Source organism: Callorhinchus milii, unplaced genomic scaffold, assembly GCF_018977255.1.
Source record: "Callorhinchus milii isolate IMCB2004 unplaced genomic scaffold, IMCB_Cmil_1.0 Scaffold12, whole genome shotgun sequence".
In the NCBI taxonomy this organism is placed as follows: domain Eukaryota; kingdom Metazoa; phylum Chordata; class Chondrichthyes; order Chimaeriformes; family Callorhinchidae; genus Callorhinchus; species Callorhinchus milii.
In genome coordinates this window covers 18,146,365-18,173,590 of record NW_024704753.1, presented here as the reverse complement: position 1 = coordinate 18,173,590, position 27,226 = coordinate 18,146,365, and the positions used below count along the sequence as shown (strand labels likewise).

Here is a 27,226-nt window from a genome sequence, read left to right as displayed (position 1 = left end):
TGGATCGGAACCTGAATATTTTTTCCGTGCGCCTTGACGCGTGCAATCGCAACCTGAAAGAGCATCCCAACCAAATCGTACGCAGTAATAATCCTTGCATTTGATACCGCGCCTTATCACGTCTTCGAAACGCGGCAGCCGATTGCGCACAGCAGCGTCCCCGCAAACAGTTGTGGATTGAGTGACCAAATTATTATCGTTTTTTGCTGAGAAGTTCTGCGTATGTATGTCACTTAAACTGGGAGGTTTCCCCTTTGTCTGGAATGGAGTGCGCACTCTCTCCCCGTAGGGATTCGCAGTGCTTACCTCGGGATAGTATTGGATGAATATGGTGAGAGCCAAGGCTCGGGGAAGCCGGAGTGTCAGTTGGAGTTTAATCAGCTAGAAATTGCATAGCTACGTTGCAAGATCAGGATTCAAGGTGGAAGCGTTCCTTCAGTGATCAGGTTACAGAGAAAGTGCTTGAGCTGGAAGAAATATAATATACAGGCTTATCAAAAGCCAGAATAAATCTAAAACCTACCGTGGCGGGCAACGGGGGAGCACTCAGAGGACAAACCATTCTCTGACTCTGTGAATGAAATACTTTCTCTCTACGTTCAGTGGGGCAGAGTGTGTGAGTAGGAAGCAGTTGGCCACTCATTCAATCCTCCCCTCTACTCACCTCCTGACCTTGGCTTCACTGACGTCAGGACAGAATTGGGGACGCTCAGCGGGTCAGGCAGCATCTATGGAGAGAGGAGAGTGGGCTAACATTTCAGGTGGATACCGAGAGTGTGCATTCCACGAGAGGTCATCGACCTGAAACGTTAACCCACCTCCCTCTCTCCACAGATGCTGCCTGACCCGCTGAGTGTTTCCCAGCCACTTCTGCTGTTATTTCAGATTTCCAACATCTGCGGTATTTTTGCATTCAGGACAGAATTGGTTGTTTTGGGGGTTCACTGTTGACTGTAGTGTCTCCCATCACGACACTGGCTGTACTGACCCCTGTTCGCTGTGTAAGGGATATGTGCATTCATGCAGGGTAACAGAGCTTTGGTATAATGGCCTGTGAGCTCCCGCTATGACTGAATTCCTGGCTTGGCTTCCGATAGCAGCTCTGGCATCCTGGCTGTTACTTCCAACTGTGCTTAAAAACAGGCAGCTGAGAGCACTTAGATCCCCGGCCAATTTTTTTCCCATCAGGATCCTTGGCACAGCAGTTTCTCGCCAGGTTGACTGTGCAGCGCTTTCCGAGAAGATAATTTCAATGATATATAAAAAAATACTTTTTTTTGAAAAAAAAAAGACTCGCGTGAGAAACCGAACGCCCCGTGCGAACGCTGTGCAGCGTGAAGCTGAACTGCGTGTGGTTTCCAGCCGCTACGCCCTGAAATTCTGGAAACACTCTTCTTCTATCCCTCCCTCCGCCTTGCCCCCTTCCTTCCCCCATCTTCAGGTCGTGCCTGAAGACCTTACTCTTGCCCAACGTTTCGTCCCGCCCGGGAATCGAGCCCAAGTCCTCTCGCTTGCGAGGCGAGTGCTCTAACCACTGAGCTACAGGACTCCATGTACTCATGAGCATTGCCTTCCTGGGTTTCTTGGTCAGGTCAAAGCACTTGCTCTGTTATACTGAACTGAACTGTGCTGGGACGCCTCCAGTCAGTGAGGCCCCCAGAGGGGAGCAGGTTTTGGCCAGAGAAGGAGAGCCACGGGGAATGCAGGAAAGGATTCCTCTCAGCCCGGGAACGTATCATTTTATTGCGATGCTATTTTTAATCACTATCTAGGAGGCGAAGGACTTTGAACGCAAAGTATCGCCACCTCCAGAGCTGGTTCCATTTGAAAAGGAGTCTCAATAGTTGTCTAAAAAAATAAATGTGACAGAAACTATCACAACGCTTTTAAGGAACGCAACCGGTTCCTTTGAATGATGAATGAGTTTGTTTTTCCATCTTTTCCTTTCTCTGCTGTTTCAAGAACATATCAGATGGATTTCTGAGAGAGAATAATATCTTGGGGATGCAGTATATAGTTTGGGACAGGGAATGTCAAGCGACTGCCAGGACAAAAATCAAATAATAAACCTTGCATTTGATCCAGCGCCTCATCACGTCTTCAAGACGTCTCAAAAGCGCTTCACAGAATAGACTGTAAAGTGAATTGACTGTATGTATACTTTGTGGGCGAAACTCGGCAGCCAATCGCCCTGAACAGGGTCCCGCAAACAGTCGTGGATTGAAGTGACCCGATTTTTTTTTCTTCTGGGCTTCACAAAGGTTCAGATCGTGGCTTCGGAATCCGTTCTGTGCAACAAAGTGAAAGGAGCTCCTGACTCAGCCACTTTGTAACAGGACACATCAACCAACCGCTGTAGAATTCATTCCCTGCGGGGCTAATTCTGCTTCATTTACTTAATGGTCAGCCTCGATTTCGCTTGACCTCAAATTAGCTGAAGTCAACAGTCAGGCTGGACATGTGATAAAGCAAATGGAACTGATTTCCTCTCGTTCTATTGAATTTTCCCAATGAACTGACTGGCGCCAAAAGGACTTGGCGAGCATTGACATTGCCGTTCAATAATAGCGCCAATAATGGCCTTCACTGACGGTTCTTTAGTGATAATCAACTGGAGCCTCACTGATGCTCAGTGTCCTGTTTCTACCAAGTTCACCTGCAGAGAGTGAATATGTTCATATGTTTCTTCCACCCAGTCAGGCGCTGTTTCCTCTGAGCTGTTGACTATATTTGATATGGTGCCTTTTACATTGGGATGCCTCAAAGTAGTATTTAGTGTGAATTGCAGTGACTGTGAATTTTGTAGGTAAACGAGGTAACCAGTTTTCCACAGCAAAGTCCCACAAACAGCCATGGAGTCGCTAAGGAATTTTGTCAGGAGAACTGAAAGGAATGTCTTTCTGTTGTCGAATAGTGCCGTGGGATCTTTAACGTCCACCTCAATAGATGGGTAAGACTTCAATATGAGGTCTCATCAGAAGGGCGACATCTCGAGTCAAACACTGACAGTCAACCTTCTACTGGCAATTGGGTCTGAATGGAAATGAGTGCGAGGAATTGATAATTACTGTGTCTATATTTTATTGCCTCTTTAGGTGGACTTGTGAACTGTGGTGTGGCCTTAATAGCTCAAAAATAATGTCATTGGCAGCTAGGGTCTGATTGCCTTCCTGAATAATGTTGGATCCATTTGGAGAGAGAGGAGAGGTGTGCCATGAGTACCAACACATGGGTGTCTTTGTCTCGTGCAAAGAAGAAGGAGCTGAACAAGCTCAGGCCCTCTCCTTCCTCCCCACCCCAGGCAGGAATGAGAATCTGAATTTGTGCCCAATTGGCTGCCGCGTTTTGCCCACAAGACGCCCGGTCACTCCACTTTACCTTGCACCCTGTGAAGCGCTCTGAGACGTCTCAAAGATGTGGTAAGGCGCCGTATCAAATGCGAGGATTATTAGTGTTATTCTTATCCATTATCTAACCCACACCTTGTGTTTTGTTTCAGATGATGGGCCTTATTCAAAGGGGAGCAAGGAGTCTGCGGGGACAGAGACTAGCCTGGCTACGAGGAGGCAGAGCATACCAGGTATGTGGAGCTTTACTGCTTTTTTTTTTACCGGCAAAGTTTCAAACTGTGTGTGTGTGTGGGTGGGGGGCGGGTGAGGGGAGGTGGAGATGGGAGAGAGTTGTCTCACTTGAACTTAATAATAATAATTAATAATAATCCTTGCATCTGACGCAGCGCCTCATCACATCTTCGAGACGTTTCAAAGCGCTTCACATGATCTACGGTGAAGTGGAGTGACTGTGTATTTTGTGGGCCAAATGCGGCAGCTTTTCGAAAAAAGTTTCCCTACTTCTCTCCCCTGCCCTCTCCTCTCCCCTTCTCTCCTCCTCTCTCCCCTCCTCCCCAGCATCTCCAGGCTCCCTTTCTCACACCAGCAAGGAGTCTGCACCCATTAGCTCAGCATAGCCCTACCCATCAATGTCCCAGGAACAGGCACTGTATTATTGGACGGTGTCAGTAAGTTATCCCACTGTGTGGGAAGGGCCTGGATGGGCCACATGGCTTATTTACCATTCCACACCCTCTTCGATAGATGCCCAATGAATTGTCTTGTGAAGTCCATTTGTGGGAGAAATTGGGACGCAGAAATTGCTGCCGGGTTTCGCCCACAAAATATACAGTCAATTCACTTTACAGCGTATCCCGCGAAGCGCTTTTGAGACGTCGCGTAGATGTGACAAGGCCCAGTATCAAATGCAAGGATTATTATTATTATTATTATTAAATTCCCTGCTCCACTGAAATAGACAGTAATTTCCTTGGCGGTGGAAAGAGCAGAGCGAGAGGAACGTTAGAAAAGTTTTGCTGCTCACAGGGAGACTTGGAAAGTGTCCAACCGAAGTGCGGTGGAAGATGATGAGTGTTTTATTTCTATTCAACTCCTCGGTGTGAGCCTTTTGGCAGCTGCTCTGTGCTCATCTGTCACTGCGGGCCTGACAACAGAGCTGGGTTCTGTACAGGAGCAGAACTGCCCCCGGCCAGTGCGTGCCTGAATCGGAAAAAAAGTTTGAGAGTGAGCGATTGTCTCGAGTCGAAATTACTGTAACGAAACCCTCCTGCTACACGGGGGGACACTGATGGCTCAATCTGTAGGATTGAGATAGGCGTCCTGCAGTTTTGTAGAAATACACACAGTCACTTCGCTTGACGGTCTACCCTGTGAAGCGCTTTGAGACGTCTCGAAGGCGTGATCAGGCGCCGCGTCAAATGCGAGGATTCCTATCGTTATTTAACATGGAAGCCCGTTTCCCTGCAGGCGCTACTGTTAATGGGCCACATCATGTTTCTGATCTGTCGGAGAGGGGGCAGCGGGGAGTGAGGGAGGGTGGGGGGGGGGGGGTGAGGGAGGTGGAAGTGAGGGAGGGGGAGGTGAGGGAGTGGGGGGGTGAGGGAGCTCAAAGCAGAGGGCAGCTGCTTCCTCCAAAGAATGGCAGAACCAGCGGGGGACGGTGAAATCTTTCCCAAACCCCCCTACAGCTGCTCCTATCCATCTACTGAGTCTCCAGTTGCCACTCACCCCAATTCACACAAACCAATAAAAATAACGGGAACCTCAGATAAAGTCCCAGAACAGACATCGAACCTCCCTGGTCTGTGTGGCTTGGGATGGTCTCCTGTTGTGAAAGGCGCTCTATAAGCACATTTGGTTGTTGTTGCTGTTAACACACATAGCCAGTAAGAGGTGGGGGAGAGCTGTAAAATCTTTGGTTTAATTATAATTATAATAATAATCCTTGCTTCTTGATGTAGCGCCTTATCACGTCTTCGAGACTTAAATGCGAAACCCAAGCGACGCTGTACAATCTGATGTCAATACAATACAAAATGCGTCCCAAGGCGCTGAAAGTTGTACAGTTGAGTGTCGGTCTGAAACACCACCATTGTTTCCCTTCCACAGAAGAGTTGAGGGGAGTTACGATAGTGGAACTTATCAAGAAGGAGGGCAGCACCTTGGGGCTGACCATATCTGGAGGGACTGACAAGGATGGCAAGCCCAGAGTGTCAAACCTGCGACCCGGAGGGTTGGCTGCAAGGTGAGGGTTAGAACATGTGCGCGCGAGTGTGTATATTTTCTTTATTTTGGGGGGCAGCCGGGGGTGTCTGACACACGCGGAAACCCATCACCGTTGCTTAAGAATCTCCAAACCAAACTGAGATTTCCACACGTCCCACCGACACCTGGAAATCCCAGAGAGAGATCGTCAGAATGGAATGCGCTCTCTCTCTCTCTCTATATATATATATATCTCTCTCTCTCTCTCTCCCCGGATGGACCCCATCCCACTTTACCCAATTCCAGAAAGTATTAGGCGCAGGTCGGGAAGATTCTCTGTAGACAGAAGATTCTCTGTATACAGTTGTGTTGGAAAGATATGATTTCTGTCACACATCTTAAGTCTTTAATGGTACAGTATTTGTTTTGTAAATAATTTTAAGTCCTGTGCTATAACTTTGCACGGAGCGAGCAGCTTGACGAAAGTGCAAAGCATGGCGGAGTTTTGAAGATTTACAGAGAAGCGGGCAGGATTCAGAGAGGCTCAAAGAGGTAAGTATAGGTTTATATCACTGAGTCATGAAGCGAGCTGAAGGAATCTTGATCCGTTCTCAACGGAGCAAAGAGAACTGAGAGAGACCAGAACTGCAGTGGAGGGAATGGTTAGGGAGATAAAAAAACAATGACACATATAGCGGAAATAGGAATAGAAGCCGAGGAAACTACAATATAAACTTCTTTACTCGAACATTGTTTCTCCCACAAAATGTACAGTCAATTCACTTTGCAGTATATTCTGTGAAGCGCTGTGAGACGTCTCGAAGACGTAATGAGGCGCTGTATCAAATGCGAGGATTATTATTATATTATTAGTTTATATTTGTGAGACAGGCAGCCCCACACAGTGAAAGGAGATTTAGTTGAGGCATTCAGAAAAGAAAAGAAATACAGAAAGGAATTGCAGGGATTTCTGATTCAGCGCAGAGTGATTGCGTTGTGATGAGAAGATGAGGATGGTTTGAAAGGCGCTGAGTTGAGACCGGACTGAGAGATGGATTTCTTCCCACTAACGGCCTTTACTGTTGGGGTTCGAATGATGAACATTGACTCTGCCAACAGCCCTCACTGTTTGGGTAAATACACTCTCCCTGTCATGGTAAACACAGGCATCTTTCTCTAACTAATCTGTGCGTGGAATGACTGCAGTAACTGGAGCCAAACATACTCTGGGCACAGGCCTTGTCTGTTCAGTGTGAATCGTCTTGTCAGCCTGACAGTGTTGACTGACACTGTGAAAACGCTCACTTCATTATTGATGGTCGATAATCCCACTATGAGCTGCTAACCTGCCCCTTCGCTCCACAACGAACCTCAGTGATGGTGCCCAAATGACACCATCCACCTTCCCATCCCGGGCACGAACCACCTCTCTGGATTGTACACACTGCCGAGTGACCAGCAACAATCCTCTCGGATTAGGCTGTGAGCAGTGGATGTTTTTTTAACCCTACGTTCTGTAGAGAGAGCTGCTTTACATCAATGATTGCCCTGGAACCTTTTATCATCCTATCATTCTCTTCAACCGTGCCTTCACCTCCCTTCTCGACTCTCTACCCCCTCCTCGCTCCCTCCCTTCCCTCCTCTCACCCTGACCATTTCCCCCCAATGCTCAGGTCCCGACCCAACTGTCCAGCGCCTTGGGACGTCCTCCCGACGTGAAAGGCGCTCTATAAATGCAATCTTGTTGTTGTTGTTGTTGTACCACATGAAAACTTATTCAAAATTATTACTGGACGGTGTTTGCCGGACACAATTCAGCGAGAGCAAAAATAATAATAATAATAATAGTGATAATAATAATAATACAAGGACTGAAAGAGAGACTCGGGCAGGGAATGCAAGGTATTTTGGGGTTGTTTTGGGGTTCTGGTTCTTTTTCACCCTTTTCCCTTTTTTTTAAAAAAGACTTCTGCATCCAGTCTGTGTTCTTTTTGATGCTCTATTAATCCCTTAACGTTTTGGGTTCAGTTCGGTTCAAGTACAAAAACCTTAGCACACAGCGCTGAGGAGGAACAGCAGAGAGGTTTGACCTCCACCCACAGGGTTGAGGGTTTACCTGCGTCTTAACAGGAGACAACGTTGGTTGCGGGACAAATAATGGGGAGAGGAGAGATATGACGGCCTGTACGTTAGTGAATTGCTGCCTTCCCTTCTTGTAGGAGCGATCAGTTAAATATCGGAGACTACATTAAGTCCGTCAACGGAATCAACCTGACCAAACTGCGACACGATGAGATCATCAGCTTGCTGAAGAACGTTGGGGAGCGGGTGGTCCTGGAGGTGGAGTATGAGCTTCCTCCTTCGGGTAAGACCCTCTCGCTCTCTCCCCTTCTCCGTTAAACGGGAAGGTTTGTCAGCCCAACGGTACGTTGCCAATTCATTCAAAGAGGACAGAAGGAGTGGAGTCCTGTAGCGCAGTGGTTAGGGCACTCGCCTCGCAAGCGAGAGGACCCGGGTTCGATTCCTGGGCAGGACAGGGCGAAACATTGGGCAATTTTCCTTACTCCACACACACACGCCTCTGTTTGCCCAACAGTAAGTAGGAACCCGGTTGTTAGTCGATTGGCGGATCGCTTTTCCGGTTGTAATAATCCCTTCAAAAAAATAAATAATAATGATAATTTGGTCACTCAATCCACGCCTGTTTGTGAGACGCTGCCGTGTGCAATTGGCTGCCGCGTTTCGCCCACAAATCACACAGTCAATTTACTTTACACTGTATTCCGGGAAGCGCTTTGAGACGTCTCGAAGACGTGATCAGGCGCTGTATCAAATGCAAAGATTATTATTGTTGTTATATTCAAAGAGGAGAGAAGGGTTGATCTCCAAAGTTGATTTCAAAGATTTTATTGGGCGAATGCAGAGGGAACTTTACTCTGTATCTAATCGACGCTGTACCTAATCTTGGAGGGACTTGTAGCTGAATACAAAAAGACAAAAAAAAATTCCCCAAATTCCCCGGGTTCCATCTTGAAGAGTAAGAGAAAAATCACCGAGAAAAATCACACGTTAAAACGGGGTTGAGATTTGGGTGAACTGATCCAGAAGAATGGAACCTAACAAATTTGACGCTTTATACTTTTAATCACGTGTGTGTTGGGAGGCGAAGGTGGGCGGAAACTACTCGCGGAGGGACCTGAGAGCGCATTATCTGAGCGAGGGAGAGCGCGCCTCTCTCTTTTTCCTCAGATGGCATTTTATGTTGATTTTTTTCCCCCCCTCTTTTAATCCTAGTTCCTGAGAGCAGCTCGAGTATCATCCCGAAGACCATTGAGATCACGCTGTACAAAGAAGGCAACAGCTTTGGCTTTGTGATACGGGGTTGGTTTTTTTTGTGTGTGTTCTATCCTGTAGCTCAGTGGCGAGCGCACCCGCCTCGCAAGCGAGAGGACCCGGGTTCGATTCCCGGACAGGGTGAAATGTTGGGCAGGTTTCCTTACTCCACACACACGCCTCTGGTCACTTAGCAGTAAGTAGGTTGTTAGTCGATTGGTGGATCGCTTTTCTGGGGATAATAATTCCTTCATAAATAAATAATAATCAATTGATCGCTCCACTCCACGACTGTTTGTGGGACACCGCAATCGGCTGCCGTGTTTCGCCCACAAAGTACGCAGTCAATTTCACTTTACAGTGTATCCTGTGAAGCGCTTTGAGACGTCTCGAAGACGTGATAAGGCGCTGTGTCAAATGTAAAGATTATTATATCCTGGCCCCATTCACCCACAAAATATAAAACGCACACAACCAGATCGCTTTGTACCATATAAAGACAATTTGTTGTTTGTTTGTTTGTTGTTGTCGTTATTAAAGCGATTTGAGACGTCTCGACCACATGATAAGGTGCTTTATCAAACGCAAGGATTATTATAGCCATTCCTGTCCCCCAATCAAACTACACAAAAATCAATGATTCCAGTGGACTGTTTGCCCACTGCAATTTTCACACAGCCCTTTATCAATCTGCACCAGTACTGTTCTCTGGCAGATTCTTATCCAGTTAGTTTTTGAAGGATTTAATCAATGAAGTGTCCATCTTTTCGTTACGAGTTTGCTCCGCGGGTCTGTTGCTCCGTGGGATGAAACGTCTTCTCATCTCAGTCGCCCTTCGAGCCTTTTTTTATTTGAAAACCAAACTGTGCATTCTCGTCAGGTAGTCTGCTTTTGAACTATATATATTATTCCTGTTCTCAATTTAAGGATGTGGATCACCCTGTGTATGCGGAACTCTCAGTCTGGTCTAGATTCCTCTAACCCACGGTGACGGACTTCAGCTGGTGTCAGACACCCAGCTGAACAATGTCTGTTGTGATGTTTTTCAGGCGGAGCCCATGAAGACTGGAACAAGTCACGTTCGCTGGTTGTGACCTACGTCAGGCCCGGTGGACCCGCTGATAGGTAAAGTATTCTACGCTCACTCCCAGGATTCTGTAGGCTGTGGTGGAGCAGGGCAATTGGCCTCGTGGCCATTGGCAGTCGGGCCTTCAGCCTCTCTGCCCCCACCCCCTGGAGCTCCATTCCACAGCCCCTCAGCCTCGCTCGCCCCCCCCTCCCCTGCCTCCTTCAAGACCCGTCTCAAGACCCTCCTCCTCTGACGTGGAAGGCGCTGTGTAAATGTAATTTGTTGTTGTTGTTATTGGGTTAGGGAGGGAAACTTCAAACAGCGTTCCCATCCCCGATCTCTATCCAGTGCCCTTATTATGTGGCAGTGCCAAATAGGACAGAATCAGTGTTGGTTTTCAAACCCGAGATGGCATTGAATTACTGTGGGCTTTGTCTGTACTGCTTCAAACCTAATCGAGTTATAGTCCACATGGATAATCTTTTGAATTATTATATTCACTATATTCCTCACAGTAATGCAATATTTTACTTGGACTCACCCCTGGGAGAGAGTAATAATTCGGAGCAGGTCGAATACTTGTTTCCTGGCTGTGAATTGGCACCAGATTGAATCTCCTCTGAAGGTGTGATTGTGGGTCAGGTATCTGCTTAGGGTGGACAAGCGATGTGGGACGCTACCCTGTGTGAGAGGGGCGCTATCTAAACACAAGTTGTCGTCGTTCTTGTTGAGTATAAAACGGCACTGGACAGAGGTCTGGCAACGGGTTTATTGTTTGGTACCAGTTTTTAGCCAAAGAGGGAGAGTTTAAAAAAAAAGTGTGTAAGTTTCTGTGTGTTTGGGTTCCCCCTTTTTGTAGGGAGGGAACACTCAAAGTTGGAGACCGGTTATTGAGTGTGGACGGGATTGCACTTCACAATGTTACTCACGCGGATGCCCTCAGTATCATCAGGCAGTGTGGGCAGGAGGCCACCTTCCAGATAGAATATGACGTTACAATCATGGGTAAGTCTTGGGGCAAGACGGTGACGGAGACATTGAGAGCGTCGCTCGATGGAACGTTAGGAGGTGGGAGTCTCGTATGTGGCAGCCTGGGAGTCGAGTACTCTCAGTGCTGCAATGACCGGGGGAGGCTACAGGTGTACGTTGGCACCTTTACGAGCATATGTAATTGTGAATTGTTTGCGTGCTGGCTACCAGAGGGGGGCGGTTAGAGGGGGACAGGGCTGAGAGGGGGGGAGTGGGGGAGGAGGAAGAGGAGAGGAGGAGAGGGGGTGAGAGGAAATGGGAGAAGGGGGATGCAGGAAGAATAGTCACCTCCCAGGCTTCTCTAAGGTTGAGAGCTACGGATTTCTGCACAAAGAAAGCAGAGATTCTGTTGTGCGATAACCTTTTACCTGGACACAATGCGTCAAAGACCAGTCAAAGACTCGTCTCTCGCTGAGCGGAACAACAGAAAGCCAGTCTATTCAGCAGCTTCTGCCCAGCACAAAACCTCAAGGAACAGCACGTGAGCTGATACAAATCTGCTGCTATCAATGAAAGCAAGGTTAACCGGAGCGCTCTCGAAGCTCTGTCACCTTGACTCCAGTCACAGGAATGTACAAGACGTAAAAGGACGTTTGTGTCTATTTGGTTTGCGTCGCAAAGGTTTTTGTTGTATAAAAAAAAGTTTTCCTGATTTATAATGTGCGATGCCTCTCAATTGCAATCATCACCAAATAGATACCTAATGCCCTAATCAGCCTCCGCCGAGTCCCTGGGTGGTTTATTCCAAATATTCTCCACTCTGTCTGGGTAACATAATCAGCTCTGAACCGTCCTCTTGTGAGCTTGAGTCCACGTACGAATACAACGCAAAAGGCTCGGTGGAAGAGGAGGGTTTTGAGATGCGCCTTGAAGGAAGCGAGGGAGGGAGCCAGGCGAAGGGACTGTGGGATGGGGTTCCATAGAGTGGGGGCAGCGAGGCTGAAGGGCTGGGCTGGTCAGGGGACATGGAGCAGGCCACAGCGGGGAGAGCAGAGGGAGCGGGCAGGTTGATATGGGGTCAGCAGGTCACAGAGGTAGAAACTTGATTACCGAAATCCACCAGACTGCCACTTACAAGCCTCCAACCTCTCAACATTCAATAACATCCCTCGTCTCGATAAGCGCAGGTATTCCCGCAACAAGAGGTAGCCCCTACCTCCGACTGGGGAGTCAGATAGGACACGGAGAACCAACTTGGTAGATAATGTCCTTGAACCTCTGCCAGGAACTGTTTCCCTAGGACATATTCTGGGGCAGATGAACTCCCCCCACATTTGCTACGCCTCCCACTTTGCCTCCAACCAAAAGATTCTGCTCATGTGCAGTCAATTAAAGCTGCACTAATTAAAGGGACCTTCATGTTCTCGGAGAGCAACATTCATTTGCATGTCTGAGTGCTTCCCAGGCAAAGAGAAGCATCCTTTAGTGACCCTCTCAGTGAAGACAAATTAAATCCAATTCGCCTGATGGAACATTCTCGCTGATTCCCCCAACTCGGCTCCTCTCGAGTTCTGTGTTGTGCAAAGATGCTAATGAAGGTTCGAGCTTAAATCGAACACATTGAGCAGGAATTGGGTGGGGGGTGGAAGATAAAATAACTCCATCCCAACAATAAAGCGATGGACTTAATTGAAGCACCACAAAACTTTGTTCCCCGCAGCTCCCAATATTCGGCTCTCAGGAAACCTCCAAAGAGCAATTGGCTGCCGCGTTTCTCCCACAAAATCGACAGTCAATTCACTTTAAAGTATATCCCGTGAAGCGCTGTGAGACGTCTCGCTGACAGGGCGCTGTATCAAATGCAAGGATTGTTATTATTTATTATTCCATTCTCATTTGGGTGGAGCGGTGTATATTTTGGAGGAATTACCTATTGCAACTCACGTTCCAATACTGCAGGTGTCACAGTACAAATCTATATCTAATTAATCTGTAGATAAACTGCAGTACTACTCCAGCCTTGCGACATTTTTTTTAAGACTGCAGTGTTATCAGAAACTGAACGCTGAGACAGCAAGAAAATAAACTAGATATAGGATTGACTATTGCATGTATATCAGGGATAATGGATCCTGGCTAATAAACATGAATAGTAATATAATCTCAGAGATCACTGGCCAAAATATTCACGAGCCAAAATAGCCCGACTCACTCTCCAGGGATCCATTATTATTTTTAGTTGTTATATACTACAGGGTGACCAAAAAGTCTTGATCCCATTACGATGTCTAATAAGTCTTAAAGAAATGGTGATTTTTTTTTAGATAATAGGGTAGCTGAAAAATAAGACCTTATGGTCACACTGTATATTCACTTTGATTGATTTATTTGCTGTCCTGAACTACAAGTAAACATGAAATGGGTGAATTTCCCTTGTTTACTATTCGTTATTAATATTAATCATAATAATAATCCTTACAGTTAATGTAGTTTCAGATTGTGAAACTGTCTCAAAGCGTTTCGCAGGATATACTCTCAAGTGGATTGGGGTGTATGTTGAGGAAGGGAGAATTGGGGGGAAAAATAGAAAAAAAAGCATGATTAAAACCACAAAATATTGTTAAAATCTCTGCGCGCAAACCCTCAATCACATGAGTTCTGTACCGTTATTGTGCGGTCTCTTATTGAGATGGATTGGAGTGGGGGGAGAGTGGTGGGGAGAGAGGGAAGAGACTTACACAGATAGCGTTTGTTTCAACGCGATTTCTTTTCATCTTACAGATACGGTGACAAATGCCTCGGGGCCTTTGCTGGTGGAAATAGCGAAGTCTCCAGGATCAACACTGGGGATCTCTCTGTCCACAGGAATGCACCGCAACAAGCAAGTCATAGTTATCGATAAGATCAAGCCCGCGAGCATCGTGGACAGGTACGGTTTCTCCCCCGTAAGAACATGTACTGTAGCGTGAGACCATAACCCTGTTGCATCTACGGCTTGAGCAAAGCCTTTATCCTCAGGTATTGGTAAATTGATTAGCCATTAGGAACTCGGAGTCACATACAGGGACCAAAGGTGCCACGTGCCAACCCACCACAGTTCCACTCCAGAACTACATTCATTTGGAGCGAGTTCCCACTGTTTGGGGTGAACCATTTCTGGTTAGATATTCTCGCGGGTCGTCTCAAAGCACTTCACAGGACTTACGAATCCTAGTGGGTGTTTCGCCCACAAAACACACAGTCACTCCACTTTACTTTAATAATAATAATACATTATCGTATATATTCCGTGACGTATATTTGAGACGTCTCGAAGACGTGATACATTAACTGCAAGGATCATTACTGTTTATTATTTGGTCCGGATGCTCTTTAAGATTGTGATTGCACAATTATTATTATTATTATTATTATTATTATTTACGGCATTTTCTACCCCTTTCTGGAATTTTAAAATTCACGTTGTATCCTCACGCAGTGACCTTTATTCATCTCGAGATTCCGCAGTCTGGCGAGCAATCTTGTCCTTCTCGTTGTACTGGGGGGGGAAAAAAAAAGCAGCTGGGTTTGAAAAATGTCAGGCACCGCAGGCTGTAAAGTTGGTGGCGGAACTCCTGAGCACAGCTCCGCCTCGCAGACTGGAATGCTCATGTCGTTGCCCTACTTCCATGTGTTCTCTCTTAGATCTATAGTCAGTGCATGACTACATGTCCAGCTGGTGGGTTGGCCTGATTGCCCAGACCTCTCCAGGACCGGTCAACAGGAGGCACTGTTGCAAGGGAGCCAGTTGATTGATGTGATGGCGTTCAGTTCTCCTTTTCCCCCCCCGGGGTGATGTTTAAATTCAAGGACAAGCTTAAAAATCAGAACATATGAAGTGCAATGGCCATGTTTTTTTTAGTGGAAAGGCGATAAGCCTCCAACGCTGGAGGAGGAACAAAGGGAAAGAAGAGTAATTATTCTTTGCATTTGATATATCTTCGCCCACAAGATACACCAGGATTAAATGAAGAGTATTCGAGGTATCAGTTGACAAAGGGAGACGTGTCAAAGGAATATTTTGAGAAGTTGGATGATGAGGGCTGGAAAAAAATTGGTACTGCGTAATTAACACGGTTAGGTTAATAATAATCCTCGCATTTGATACAGCACCTTATCACGTCTTCGAGACGTCTCAAAGCGCTTCACGGGGATATACCGTAAAGTGAATTGACTGATGCGTTTTGTGGGCCAAACGAAAGGGGTGAATGGCAAGCCAAACCTCACTTGTGGATAATAATGAAAAGAAGCGCGTGAGTGAGGGATTAAAGTTAGCATATGGTCATTTTGCAGGCCAGGGTCATTCCCTCGTCTCTATCCTGAGCCTGGCTGAGTGCAGATAGTGTTCAGAATGAAATGCCTGCTGGCTACAGGAACCGTTCACACCAAATGTTGAAGCTTTGCATTGAGAATACAGAACAGTGCGCTGCAAGGAAGCACACTGTACATTGCCCTGTAATTGGACTATTGCCTTATATTATATGTAAATGTATTCTGAGACATTATTTTCGGTATGTATTACCGCAGAGGTTAATAGTGGGGTCTCTAATATGCTGAATACTAAGTCCAAAGATCTTACTGTGTCTCTATTGCGGGGTATACCATGTTAGGGATGTAAGGAAAATAATCTGCTCCTAATGATGGGCCAAATATTTCTGCGTTGAAATTGAGCCTTTCAATACTAATACTAAGGGATTGTTGCTTCCCTTTGTGTGCTGCCCATTACCAGTCTCAGCAATTAAGTGCTTTAGTGTCCATTTTTAATTTCTAAAAATGCACTGCGGAGTAGAATACAAATGAAAGTGAAGCCTCCCTCCACTAATCTGGGCAATTGCCATTAATAACCTCCGGAATTTCGTTATGTTCAATGGATGCTAATATAGCTTGAGTTGAGACAGGATAAGCTTTTCTCTCTTAGCTCTGTTTCAGTAATAGTGCAATGAGGCCGATTATATATTTTAAAAAAAATAGCGTTTAAACTCCTTTTAGTCCCTCTCGAAAAGATAGAAGACTTGGAAATATTTCCAAGAAGGTTCACAAGGATGGTAATAATCCTGGCATTTGATAAAGCGCCTTATCACGCCAACACATCTCATAGGTAATTGCCGTCAAGTGTAATGACGGTTACTTTGCAGAACAACTCGGCAACCATCTTCTGCACAGCGTAAGGTCCCATAAGGTGAATGACCAATTTATCCAGACTCAAGGATTGTTGCCTAGGATATTGGGAGAAACTCTGTTCTCTTTTCGAATAATGTCGTGGTATGATATTAAGCCATGTCTCACTGACCTCCAGAGAGATCGAGAGCTATCAGTGTTTGCCTGTCGTGGGAAGAAAATCAGATTGATGGAGTTTGGGATCTAACTTTTCAAATTGTGAGTGCAGTTGGGTGGAGTGATTGTTCTGTGCGTTTGGGACAGCATCTTATCACGTTGAGACATCTCAAAGCACTTTTTCGTAAAGTATTTCGTAAAGGAAATAGGTCATGAGCCAGAGCACCATTTCCTGTTGAGGATACTGTGTTTCGTGTGAGGTTTGTGTGTGAGTGTGAGGTTGGAGTGAGCGAGTGAGTGTGCACGTGCGCGCGTGTGTGCGCGTAGCAGAGTGAAATGACTAGATAGCGGTCACGAAGAAACAATGAATTCAGCCCAAAGGAAGTCATTTAGTCCATTGTTCTTATGCAATGCTCCCCCTGGAACCATCTCCTCTTTTCCCCCCTCACACCTCTTTATACCACCACCCCCCCCCACCCCATCCATTTGCATTAAATCCCTCTTAAAAGGTGTAATTGACTTATCTTTAATAGCCCCTTGTGGTAACATATCCACATCGTAATAACACTTTGCACAAAAAAAATCTCTACCTTCCCTCTTCGTGTTCCTACTACTTGACACGCACGAACTGTGGGATTCCTTTCTCAGACATCATTGAAGCTCATCGAAGAAGCTCAAACTAATGGGAGTCAATTTGCTTCGCCAAAGGGAGGGAAGGAAATCAATTTGGGTTTATATTACCAAAATATAGCTTTGCTTTTTTGCAATTACAATTTTGATGCAAATTGGTTCATGAATAATGAATTATTTCATCTATCACAATCCCGTCCTGGCACAAAAAACTTTTTTTTTGTCGAGAAGACTCCAGTGGCTTGTTTTGGGGGAAATATCCCCATTGGTACTGAGTCGTGCCCCCATCAGTGATGGCTGACTCTGTGCTGGGATAGTTCGCCTCAGCCAGAGTGGCAGAATGGTCCTCAGTGCTCCTGCTATGGGCAAATAAAACAGGCCTGGGTTTCCTTTACTCCTCACTATCCTGTATCCCCGCTCGAAGCTGCGAAAATGGTTGGATGAGGACCAGATCATGGTCTACCCCAATACTCCCAAGGTTACATAGCATGTAACTATATAACAAAAAATGTGCAAGGCTATGGGGAAAGAGCGGGGGGAGTGGGGCCAGTTGGTAGCTCTTCCAAAGAGCCGGCACAGGCACAACGGGCCGAATGGCCTCCTTCTGTGTTGTAAATATTCTATGATTCTAACTATGTACCTAACCTTAATAAAACCTGACGTTATCCTGGCCAACAGAAGAATAGCCCATTCGGACAAGGTCTGATTGTAGTGTACTCCCCGGCGCCTTGAGCTGTCCTCCCGACGTGAAAGGTGCTATACAGATGTCATTTTGTATTGTATTGTAACGATGCACCAGTAATGGCTGGGAACGTGGAGAGGAGACAGTTGGATGGGAGAACACCACAATGGGTTGGTGCTGGTGAATGGAGTTTCTGACTTGGTGCGTTACTTTCGTGACCGTTATTTGTGTTGTTGTAGGTGTGGGGCTTTGCACGTTGGGGATCACATCCTGTCGATCGATGGGACAAGCACAGAGCACTGCTCGCTGTTGGAAGCCACCCAGCTGCTGGCCAGCACCACGGACAATGTCAAGTTGGAGATCCTACCAGTGCATCAGAGCAGACTGTCTCTCAAACCAGCAGAGCAAGGTAATGGGCCTCCCAACACACTGAACACTAAACCAGGAACTGCTAATGTCCGAAGCTAAACTAACTCCCCAGCAAACGCCCTCGGAATAGTTTAATCTCCGACCACGCATTATTTTTTTTTTGTAAGCTTGCAGCTTTTTTTTTTGAAAGAAAATGATAACAATTCGGTCACTTCAACCCACGACTGTTCGTGGGGACGCTGCTGTGCGCAGTTGGCTGCCGCGTTTCGCCCACAAAACACACAGTCAATTCACGGTGCTGCGCTTTGAAACGTCGCGAAGACATGACGAGGCGCTATATCAAATGCAAGGATTATTATTACTATGACCTGAACAAAAGTGGAACGAGGGCTTGACATCCTTACGTACTCGGAGGGGACTGAGAATCGGAGACTGCACGGAGACTGTTTCAATCCTGGTTGCCTGACTCTCGAACGCGGTGATTTGGACGGACAGTTTGATTGATTGTTCCAGGTGTTGCACACAAGTAGTCATTCACTGTATCACAGTATCAATTATAATCCTTGTCACCGCTGCTAGTTTGGCTTGCAAGAGAGCTGCTCGGGGACATCGCTTGCCCTGCCTCCAGGAGTCATGTTATCTGAATTCTCCAGGAACCGGTCTCCAGAAATCCGATATTCCTGAGTTGGTGCAACTCAGCAATCCTCAGCAGGACGGGCTCTCGTGGATCGAGCCCAGTTCAGCTGAAACGACATTTTCCTCAGCACTTTCAGTTAATCACAATCATTGCTCCCCGAAGTCTTAAAAAGCACACGTCAAGAAAAAATACAATCGGTCAAAGGTTCCTCGAGTGCTTAATCAGACGTCGTTCGACCGGCGCCACTTTAGACTCGAATTTGGTGGCCGTTTGGAAGTCGGTCAGGAAAACGTTAAGCAGAAAGCTCTGTCGATTTGAGTGCTTTGCTGTGGGTTTTTTTTTTGCCCCGTCTTAATTTGGATTGGGTCGATTGGTGGATCGCTTTCCGGGGGTAATAATCCCTTGTGGGGACGCTGCTGTGCGCAATCGGCTGCCGCGCTTCACCCACAAAATACACAGTCAATTCACTTTACAGTGTATCCCGTGAAGCGCTTTGAGACATCTCGAAGGCGCGATAAGGCGTTATATCAAGTACCAGGATTATTATTATTGTTGTTGTTGTAATAATTATTATTATTCACGTGAGATGCTGACACTGACCACATTTACCTCAACCTGTTCGGATATTTTTGTCAAAAGTCTTTGGAAAGGAGAGTGTTTCAATCCGATTAGTTTGAGGAGACGTAGATGAAGAAACCAAGGAATAGCCAAATACCAATCAGGGATTTTATTCTGTTCTCCACAGCGCTGCTCTGTACAATTGAGTCCTAATTAACTTCCCATCACTCAAATCCCATTCAGGTTTATCAGGGCACAAAATTTTGGGATTATCCTTTTTTGGGCAGGCGGGGGTGGGGGGGGGGGGGGGGAACCTTAAAAAGAAGCTCGATCCCACATATAACTTAAGTTATTTTAAAAGAGAGGACTAATATCTCGATTCACACAGTGCTGAAAATATCGCACCAATAATCCTTCTCGAAACTGTACAAAATGTAAAGTTTCGCCCAGGCTTTAGAAGAAAGCATTTTACGCACGGACTTACTTGGAAGTTTAAGAATCTGTGGATTTCTGAGTGCTTTTGTTGCTGATATTAAAGCCCAAATTCCTGTATCTCTTGAACAGCGAGCTCATAGGAAGCTCTGGTAGATTAGGAAGCCGTAAGATGAAGGTTGGCAGCTTTGTTCGTAGAGAGGATTTATCTTTTCTCATTAGGAAACCTGGATTTGTAATTATTATACGGTTCTTGCAGCTATTGAGACATTGATGGGCAACGCCTTACGCGGTGCAATATCTTGAATATATATTTTGTAATGTGAAGGTAGCTCAAATGAAGACCCTAATTTTGAATAATTGTTGGCCAATATTTCCACTTTTTTGCTTGATCCTCCCCAAGATAAGATGAATTGCCTCAAAACATATAATGTTCTGTGTTGGTTCTTCTCCGTGAGATTTGCAAACATCGTTTTCTTGACGAAAATAGCCCTTTAACTTACGGCAGCGTAGAATAAGTTGATTTAACTGGATTGGAACCTTTTTGGTTGATTTGCAGTACTTGCCAAGTGTCTTAATCTTCCGACTCGGAAAGAACCCAATCTAGATCATGGAACCTGAAATCCATCCAGATCAATCTGTATCTGTCCAAACCAGTCTAGGTTTGCTTGATGTATTTAAATTTTAAACCTATGTTTATTTATCTATTTATTTTCCTTCGCGAGGATGTTTAGCTCTGTGAGTCTCTCCTCGTGAACTGCAAATTCCCAGCATCAGCCTTAATCTCACCTCCATTGCTGCGACGTCCTTTTCCGGCTTGGATCCCCGAACAGTTATAAAATATGTATTTTAAATTTATTCCAAACGTGGGCTTGTCAGTGGTCTATGCAAAATTACAATATTTTCTTTCGCTTAAAAGACACACGCCCTTAAATTATTCTGTGGATGGACACTTCACGTTGACTGGATGGCTTCAGGGAATCATCAGTAATCGCAGAAAATCATTTTGTTCTCCACTGCTGCTTTTGAACACCCATCACTGTGTTCACTGTTCTCTGTTTCAACACACATATATATATATTACTTTATAATTATGTACATTAATATCCATCCATTACTAACTGGGAAGTTTGGAGCGTAAAGCTTTCAAAAGCTTGATACTTTCAGCTGATTAAAACAAAATTCACATGTGGATCTTTATCAAACGTCTACTGAAAATCTAAATAAATGACAGTATTTCATGGGACTTTGTCATCCACCAGTTCAGTTGCTTCCTGATTTCTTGTGAGACATGCCCTGTTGTTTGTAAATAATAATACCAATAATACTAATGCATTTGATGCAGTGCTTATCATGTCTTTGATGGTCTCTGAATCTACTGTAAAGTGAATTGACCGTATTTTGTGGGCGAAACGTGGCAGTCAATCGCACTCAGCAGCGTCCCCACAAACAGCCGTGGATTGAGTGACTGAATTATTATTATTCATATTATGTACTTTTTCTTGACTACTTCTAGCTTCTATGCTCTCTAAGTGAGCAGCTCGAATATGCATTGGAGCATTTCCCCACTGCAGATGTCAGGCTAACTATTCTAGAACGATCAGTCTCGACTTCTTTATTTGAACGATGGGGCAACATTTGCTGTCCTCCAGTGCACAGGTACAGCTTCAAGTAAAGTGTTTTCTTACCCATTTCTTGGAGCAGATTCCTTTTTTTGCCTGGTTGCCTTAAAGACGTTTAGTTTGAGACAGTAATTCTTCATTAACAGTCGTAACAGCTGGAAACGTTCTTTCCCTATCCTAAGGGTGGAGGTGCTTTTAATCGAAGGTTCCTGCCGGAGAAACAGCTGTTATTGCACAGCGCTCCCTCGCCAATGGGCTGAAGGATCCTAGTTTGCAACAGAACAGGCACAGCAGATATCCAACAATCAAATTTTGCCCTTATAATCATCCTGGCATTCGATACAGCACCTTATCACGTCTTCAAGACGTCCCAAAGCGCTTCACAGGGTACACTATAAAGTGCAGCGACTGTGTATTTTGTGGGCGAAACGCGGCGGCCGATTGCGCCCAGCGCCGTCCCCACAAACAGCCGTGGATTGAGTGACCCGATTATTATCACGTATTTACGCTTGAAGAGGAAGGGTGAGGAGAACACATTGGGGTTATGTCAGTCTGATTCAGTCAGTCTGGCTTCTGGAGTAGAAGGTTGTGAGTTCAAGCTCTGCCCCGGGACTTGAGATCATCATCTAGTGCTGAGGATCTATGTGAAACAGAGATCCCGTTTGTCTGTCTAACCCTGTGGTTCAGGTCATGTTAAAGGTATCATGCCGTTATTTACAAGAAAACTAAGAAGTTAGCCCGGTTTCCTAACTTAATATCCTCGGTCATATTTGCAAGAAACAACAGCTTAATTGGTCGTTCAGCTCATTGCTATTTATGGGTCATCGCTGGTGGTTCAGACGGGCTGTTGTTATATCAAATATTTGTTTATTTACTATCCAATATTTTTGGGGAAAAACGTGTTTCTTAATCTCTAGTCCTGCTTGAGGAGGTTTCAGATTTAACCCTAGGCCGAATGTGTCCAGAAACCGAGCGAATCTACATTTTATCCATGTATTTTGCATGCTGCAACACGAGGGTATCCTGGGCTGTGTAACTTTGACTATAACCTTTGCATTTATCAATACTAAGTTTGTAACCCGGGACGGAATGACACGATCGATGTGGCCGGTCAAATCGTTCAGTTCACCGCTCCAAATCGTCACTCAGCCAGACTTTCGACTCCAGTAGAGGAGCCACTTTCTTATCTGGCGCTCGCTGTGTTCAGATGGAGTAATCTCACTGCTTAGAGAATTGAAAGTCATCCATGGATCACAAGCTACAGCCATCGAACAGTTTCAGCAGGGAGCTAACAAAGAGGTGGAAAGCATAGAGTGAAAGAGAGGAGAGAGAGAGAGAATGGTTGCTTAAAACCACATTGGGGTTCTTGCTTGCAAAGTCAGAGTCAAAATTCCTTGCTCAGTACCTCGCGTTGATGTTGGCGCTGATGATTTGATCTGTTCTTGTACGTTGTTGCAGTTGAGAGATAAGATGATGAGGGCAGTGCACAATCTACCCCTCGGCTTTGTCAGACTGATGGGAGCCCGTTAAGTGGCACGCGGACACCTTGTCAAGAGGTTTTTGTTTTTGATTCCTTTCCCCCTAACATTTTCTCGTATCTCTTCCGCTCCCTCTCTGCCTCGCCGACCGACGGACAGTTAAGATTCAGAAGAGCGATCACCATCACTGCTGGGATCCCTGCGTCAACTACTGCCACACCCATCACCCAGGACACTGCAAGACACCCACTTGGAACTCAGCCAACCCTCCCTCCAACCCGGAATACTGCAAATGTACAGTAACGTGGCATGACGTGTCTGTCTGAAGTCAAACTCAATAGAGTAATGTCTTCCCCCACCTGCCCCCCCCCACCCCCGCCCTCGGTAGAACATGTTTTCTCTCTCTTTACAAGTGGTTGCATTTCTCGGTTGAGTCCTGTAGCTCAGTGGTTAGAGCACTCGCCTCGCAAGCGAGAGGACCTGGGTTTGATTCCCGGGCAGGACAGGGGGCGAAACGTTGGGCAAGTTTCCTTACTCCACACACACACACGCCTCTGTTTGCCCAGATGTAAGTAGAAACCTAGTTGATAGTCGATTAGCGGATCGTTTTCCAGGGGCAATAATCCCTTCAAAAAATATAAAATTAATAATAATAATAATCTGGTCCTTCAATCCGCGACTGTTCGTGGGACACTGCTGTGCGCCTTTGGCTGCCGCCTTTCACCGGCAAAATATGCAGTCAATTCACTTTATAGTATATTCGAAGACGTGATAAGGCGCTATATCAAATGGAAGGATTATATATTTCCTTTCCTTCACTTTTGTCTGGGTTTGTTTGAGTGAAGGCGATGCTGGGATTTTTCCCATTATGAGCGCCACCACAGCCACCACATCTGCCTCCACCAGAAATAGACTATGTCAGAGTGTTCAGTACTTCTGGTTGCCGAGAGGAGTCCCCATTTGTGACTCGGAATTTAGCAAATTGTTCCGTGTTAGACCCCAGAAGTACTTAAAGCACATACTTTTGTGGACTTTATTTTCACTGGACCATATTGCCCCAAATATTCTGCTTCAAGTGTAAATATGTTGGCATGATATATCACATTCCACACCTTCTTGGCACCTCTATATTTCTTATATTTCACCCAATTTATTTTGTTGCAATTCACAGCTATGTAGTAATAATAAATTGTATTAATGGTATATTTTAATGGTTGATCAAGTTCATTCCAGATGGACCCTTTGTGAATAATGAACCTTTTTTTTTGTTAATTTAAACTGGAAAAGCACTTTTATTCATGCACTGATTTCGAACACTGAGATGAGGAAATGCTTATTATGAAGAGAGAACAGTGAGATGCTGCTTCTTATAGTATGAATAATGAACTCACTCCATAGGAACAGGAGGAGGCCATTCAGTCCCTCGAGCCTGTTCCGCCATTCTATAAGATGATGGCTGATCTGTACCTCAACTCCAATTACCCTCCCTTGATCCCCTGACCTAACAAACATCACTCCACCTCAGTCTTGAAAGTGTCAATGGTTCCAGCCATAATCCAGAGCCTTTTGGGGGAGAGAGTTCCAGATTTCCACTACCCTTTGGGTGAGAGACTGCCTCCTGATTTCACTCCTAAATGGCTTAGTTCTAATTTTAAGATTATTTCGCCTTGTTCTGGCTTCCCCCGCCCACCAGGGGAAATAGTTTCTCTGATCCCAACTCCCCAGCTCGGTTCCAAATCCCAGACTGTCCGTCCAGCTCCTCGGGACGTCCTCCTGACACGAAAGGCGCTGCTGCGTAAGTGTAATTTGTTGTTGTTGCCGTAGTCGTAGTTGTTCGATTTTGAGTTGCAAATTCGTGTCCTTTTTCTCTCATCTCAAAACACACAGTCAATTCGCTTTACCGTGAAGCGCTTTGAGACGTCTCGGAGATGTGATAAGGCTCTGTATTAAATGCAAGGATTATTCTTCTTAGTCTTAGATCGTCTCATCTGTCTCTCACAGCTCTGGTTCCGGCCAATTACTCCCCAGCCTCATCCAGCACTCAGGGTCTCAGCTCACAGAACTCCAGCACTCTGTCTCGCACAGCACATCCGATGAGCCCTCGTGCCACCATGATGAGGAGGAGGGTGAAGAAAAAGGAACACAAGAGCTCGTGTAAGTGTTTCTTTGACCATCGCTGTTTCTTTTTAAGTTCCGTTTTCTTAAAAAGTGTCACGGAAGTTCAAGCCGTGTCTGCGTGAGGCTGCGAAGAGAACCAGTTGCAGGCTTTTTTCCAAGTGGACGTTAAATACTGATACTGTTAGAAAAAGAGAAGGGAACTTACTTTCTTCCGGTGTCCAGGCCAACAATTTTCCTGATAAGATTTGTCATTCACCCACGGCAAGGTTGCTTTTGTGAGATATTGCTGTGCCCCCGATATTCAGTCACTACAACACTTTACAGTAAAATCCTGTGAAGTGTTTGGAGAAGTTTGGATGATGTGGATAAGGCGTAATATAAAATGTAAAGNTTTTTTTATGCTATTGCTATTGTGTGTGCGCGTGTGTGTGTGTGTCTGTGTGAGCGTGCGTGTGTCTCTGTGTGCGTGCGTGCGTGTATGTGTGTGTGCGTCTGTGTGCGTGTGTATATATATATATACACGAGGGTTTCAGTGCAAGTGAAGTTGGAGAGTTTGGAGATAAATAGGGTTAAATTACCGCCTTTGCACTCATTCTATTCTGATGTATATTTATACCCTGGGCTCCGTAATCCAGTCCAGGAGGATACCTGTGAGTACAAATCTAATAAACCTTTATTTTTGCCCATATCGGGACCGAATCTCACGAAAAAGAACCTTAATTTGCAGACATTTTTCACACTGACTTTTGCGAATTGCTGTCGAGCCGCCCGCTGTAGCGCGCACATTGTACTATGGAAACTACACAGCCACCAGTGAAATTCGCAGCCAGCCGCAGACAACAGGTATCACTTCCTCCCAGTAGCTGAGCATCTTCAAATCTATCAGCACCACAGCTACAAGTGGCTCGGCAAATTATTTAAACAGCCGAAAGGTAAGAGAGTAAGAGAGGGGCAGCGAGGATATGAAGATCGTATCAGATTTGCGGAGGCGCTATTTCAGTGAGCGATCAGTAAACTTGTGGAACAGGCTCCCCTAGAGAGGCAGACGGTGGAAGCAGAAAATGTCCTTTGTTTCAAGAATAAATCAGATAGAGTTCTGATCGAAAATAATATCTCGGGATAGATACAGCGTATAGTTTGGGACGCGACACGTCAAGCGACTGCCAGGAGGGTGGGAGGTGAACTCGATGGTCTTCGTTCGCTGGGAAATTCTTACGTTCTTAAGACTTTGTCAGAGAGAAAGATGATTGGGGAGAAGCACGAATAATGTGAATGTAAACAGGTCAATGTTGTTTTTGCCCCAATTAGGGCCTCATCTAATATAACTATAACTGCAAAACTAACAATAAATATCAATATAAAATCAACCAGCCCTCTGTGAAATTGCTCTTCACTGCCACTACAATGGTCCTATAGGACAAACTGGGCTCAGATATGTATCCTCAGCACAATAGCTTGCCTCAAACGAGTCTAACAAGTGCACCTCTCCTACACTGTTGTAAATTAGATTGGTTCTAATTGTAGCTCAGTGGTTAGAGCGCTCGCCTCTAAAGCGAGAGGACCCGGGTTCGATTCCCGGGCAGGGCGAAACCTTAGGCAAGTTTCCTTACCCCACACGCCTCTGTTTACCCAGCAGTAAGTAGGAACCTGGTTGTTAAGTTCATTGGTGGATCGCTTTCTGGGGGTAATAATCATTTCTAAAAAAATAATAACAATAATTTGGTCACTCAATCCACGACTGTGCGCAATTGGCTGCCGCATTTCACCCACAAAATATCCAGTCAATTCACTTTACAATATATTTTATGAAGCGCTGTGAGACGTCTCAACGATGTGATAAGATGCTGTATCAAGTGCAAGGATTATTATTATTATTAATTGTCCTGTATTATGTAGCTGGCCGTATACAGAGCTCAATGCTGATCCCCTCTGCACCCGATGTAACTGAGCTACAAAAGTGTTCTTGTGAATTTTTTGCTGATTAAAGTGAAGGTTGGTGCTGGGAAATAGAAAGTTTTCTCCATGTGGACACCCGGTACTGACACCCAGTACTGCCAGGTTACACTGCAAAAGCTCATTTTCACAGAGTTTCTATACTTATTACAGTTCTCGGCTTAACAATGGTCAACTAACATGGGGTGAATTCAAAGACTTAACTGCTGCTATGACTAACTCTGTATATTGTCTGTGTTTGAGTGAGTTTCTCAAACTGTTGACTGTCGCAACTCATGGTAATAAGATCATTCCTATGATAAGGCGTGATAAGGCGCTATATCAAATGCAAGGATTATTATTATTATCATACAGCACAGAAACAGGTCCATTTGGCCCAACCAATCCTGGTCAGCGTTTAACTCCATGTGTGTGTCTACCCACTCCTTACACCTTTCTATTCCCTCCTCGCTCATGTCGTACAGCCTTTGCATATCGAAAAGTATTATTCTTTATTTAATTTGTCTTT

General features: G+C 45.4%; 1 protein-coding gene across 6 annotated transcripts in view; it reads left to right on the top strand.

Moving 5' to 3' along the window:
* Positions 1-27,226, top strand: part of grip2b (glutamate receptor interacting protein 2b) — a 92,202-nt gene that overhangs the window by 43,764 nt on the left and 21,212 nt on the right. For 4 of the 6 annotated variants that reach the window (XM_007890477.2, XM_007890476.2, XM_042339725.1 and 1 more), the window contains exons 2-12: positions 3,500-3,580; positions 5,460-5,595; positions 7,775-7,920; positions 8,850-8,936; positions 9,938-10,013; positions 10,817-10,962; positions 13,708-13,855; positions 17,791-17,960; positions 22,807-22,941; positions 24,649-24,801; positions 25,401-25,415. In XM_007890477.2, coding sequence (XP_007888668.2) covers positions 3,500-3,580; positions 5,460-5,595; positions 7,775-7,920; positions 8,850-8,936; positions 9,938-10,013; positions 10,817-10,962; positions 13,708-13,855; positions 17,791-17,960; positions 22,807-22,941; positions 24,649-24,801; positions 25,401-25,415 — 1,293 coding nt within the window. The remainder of the gene's footprint in view (positions 1-3,499; positions 3,581-5,459; positions 5,596-7,774; positions 7,921-8,849; positions 8,937-9,937; positions 10,014-10,816; positions 10,963-13,707; positions 13,856-17,790; positions 17,961-22,806; positions 22,942-24,648; positions 24,802-25,400; positions 25,416-27,226) is intronic. The other 2 variants (XM_007890480.2, XM_042339726.1) reach the window with 1 other exon arrangement.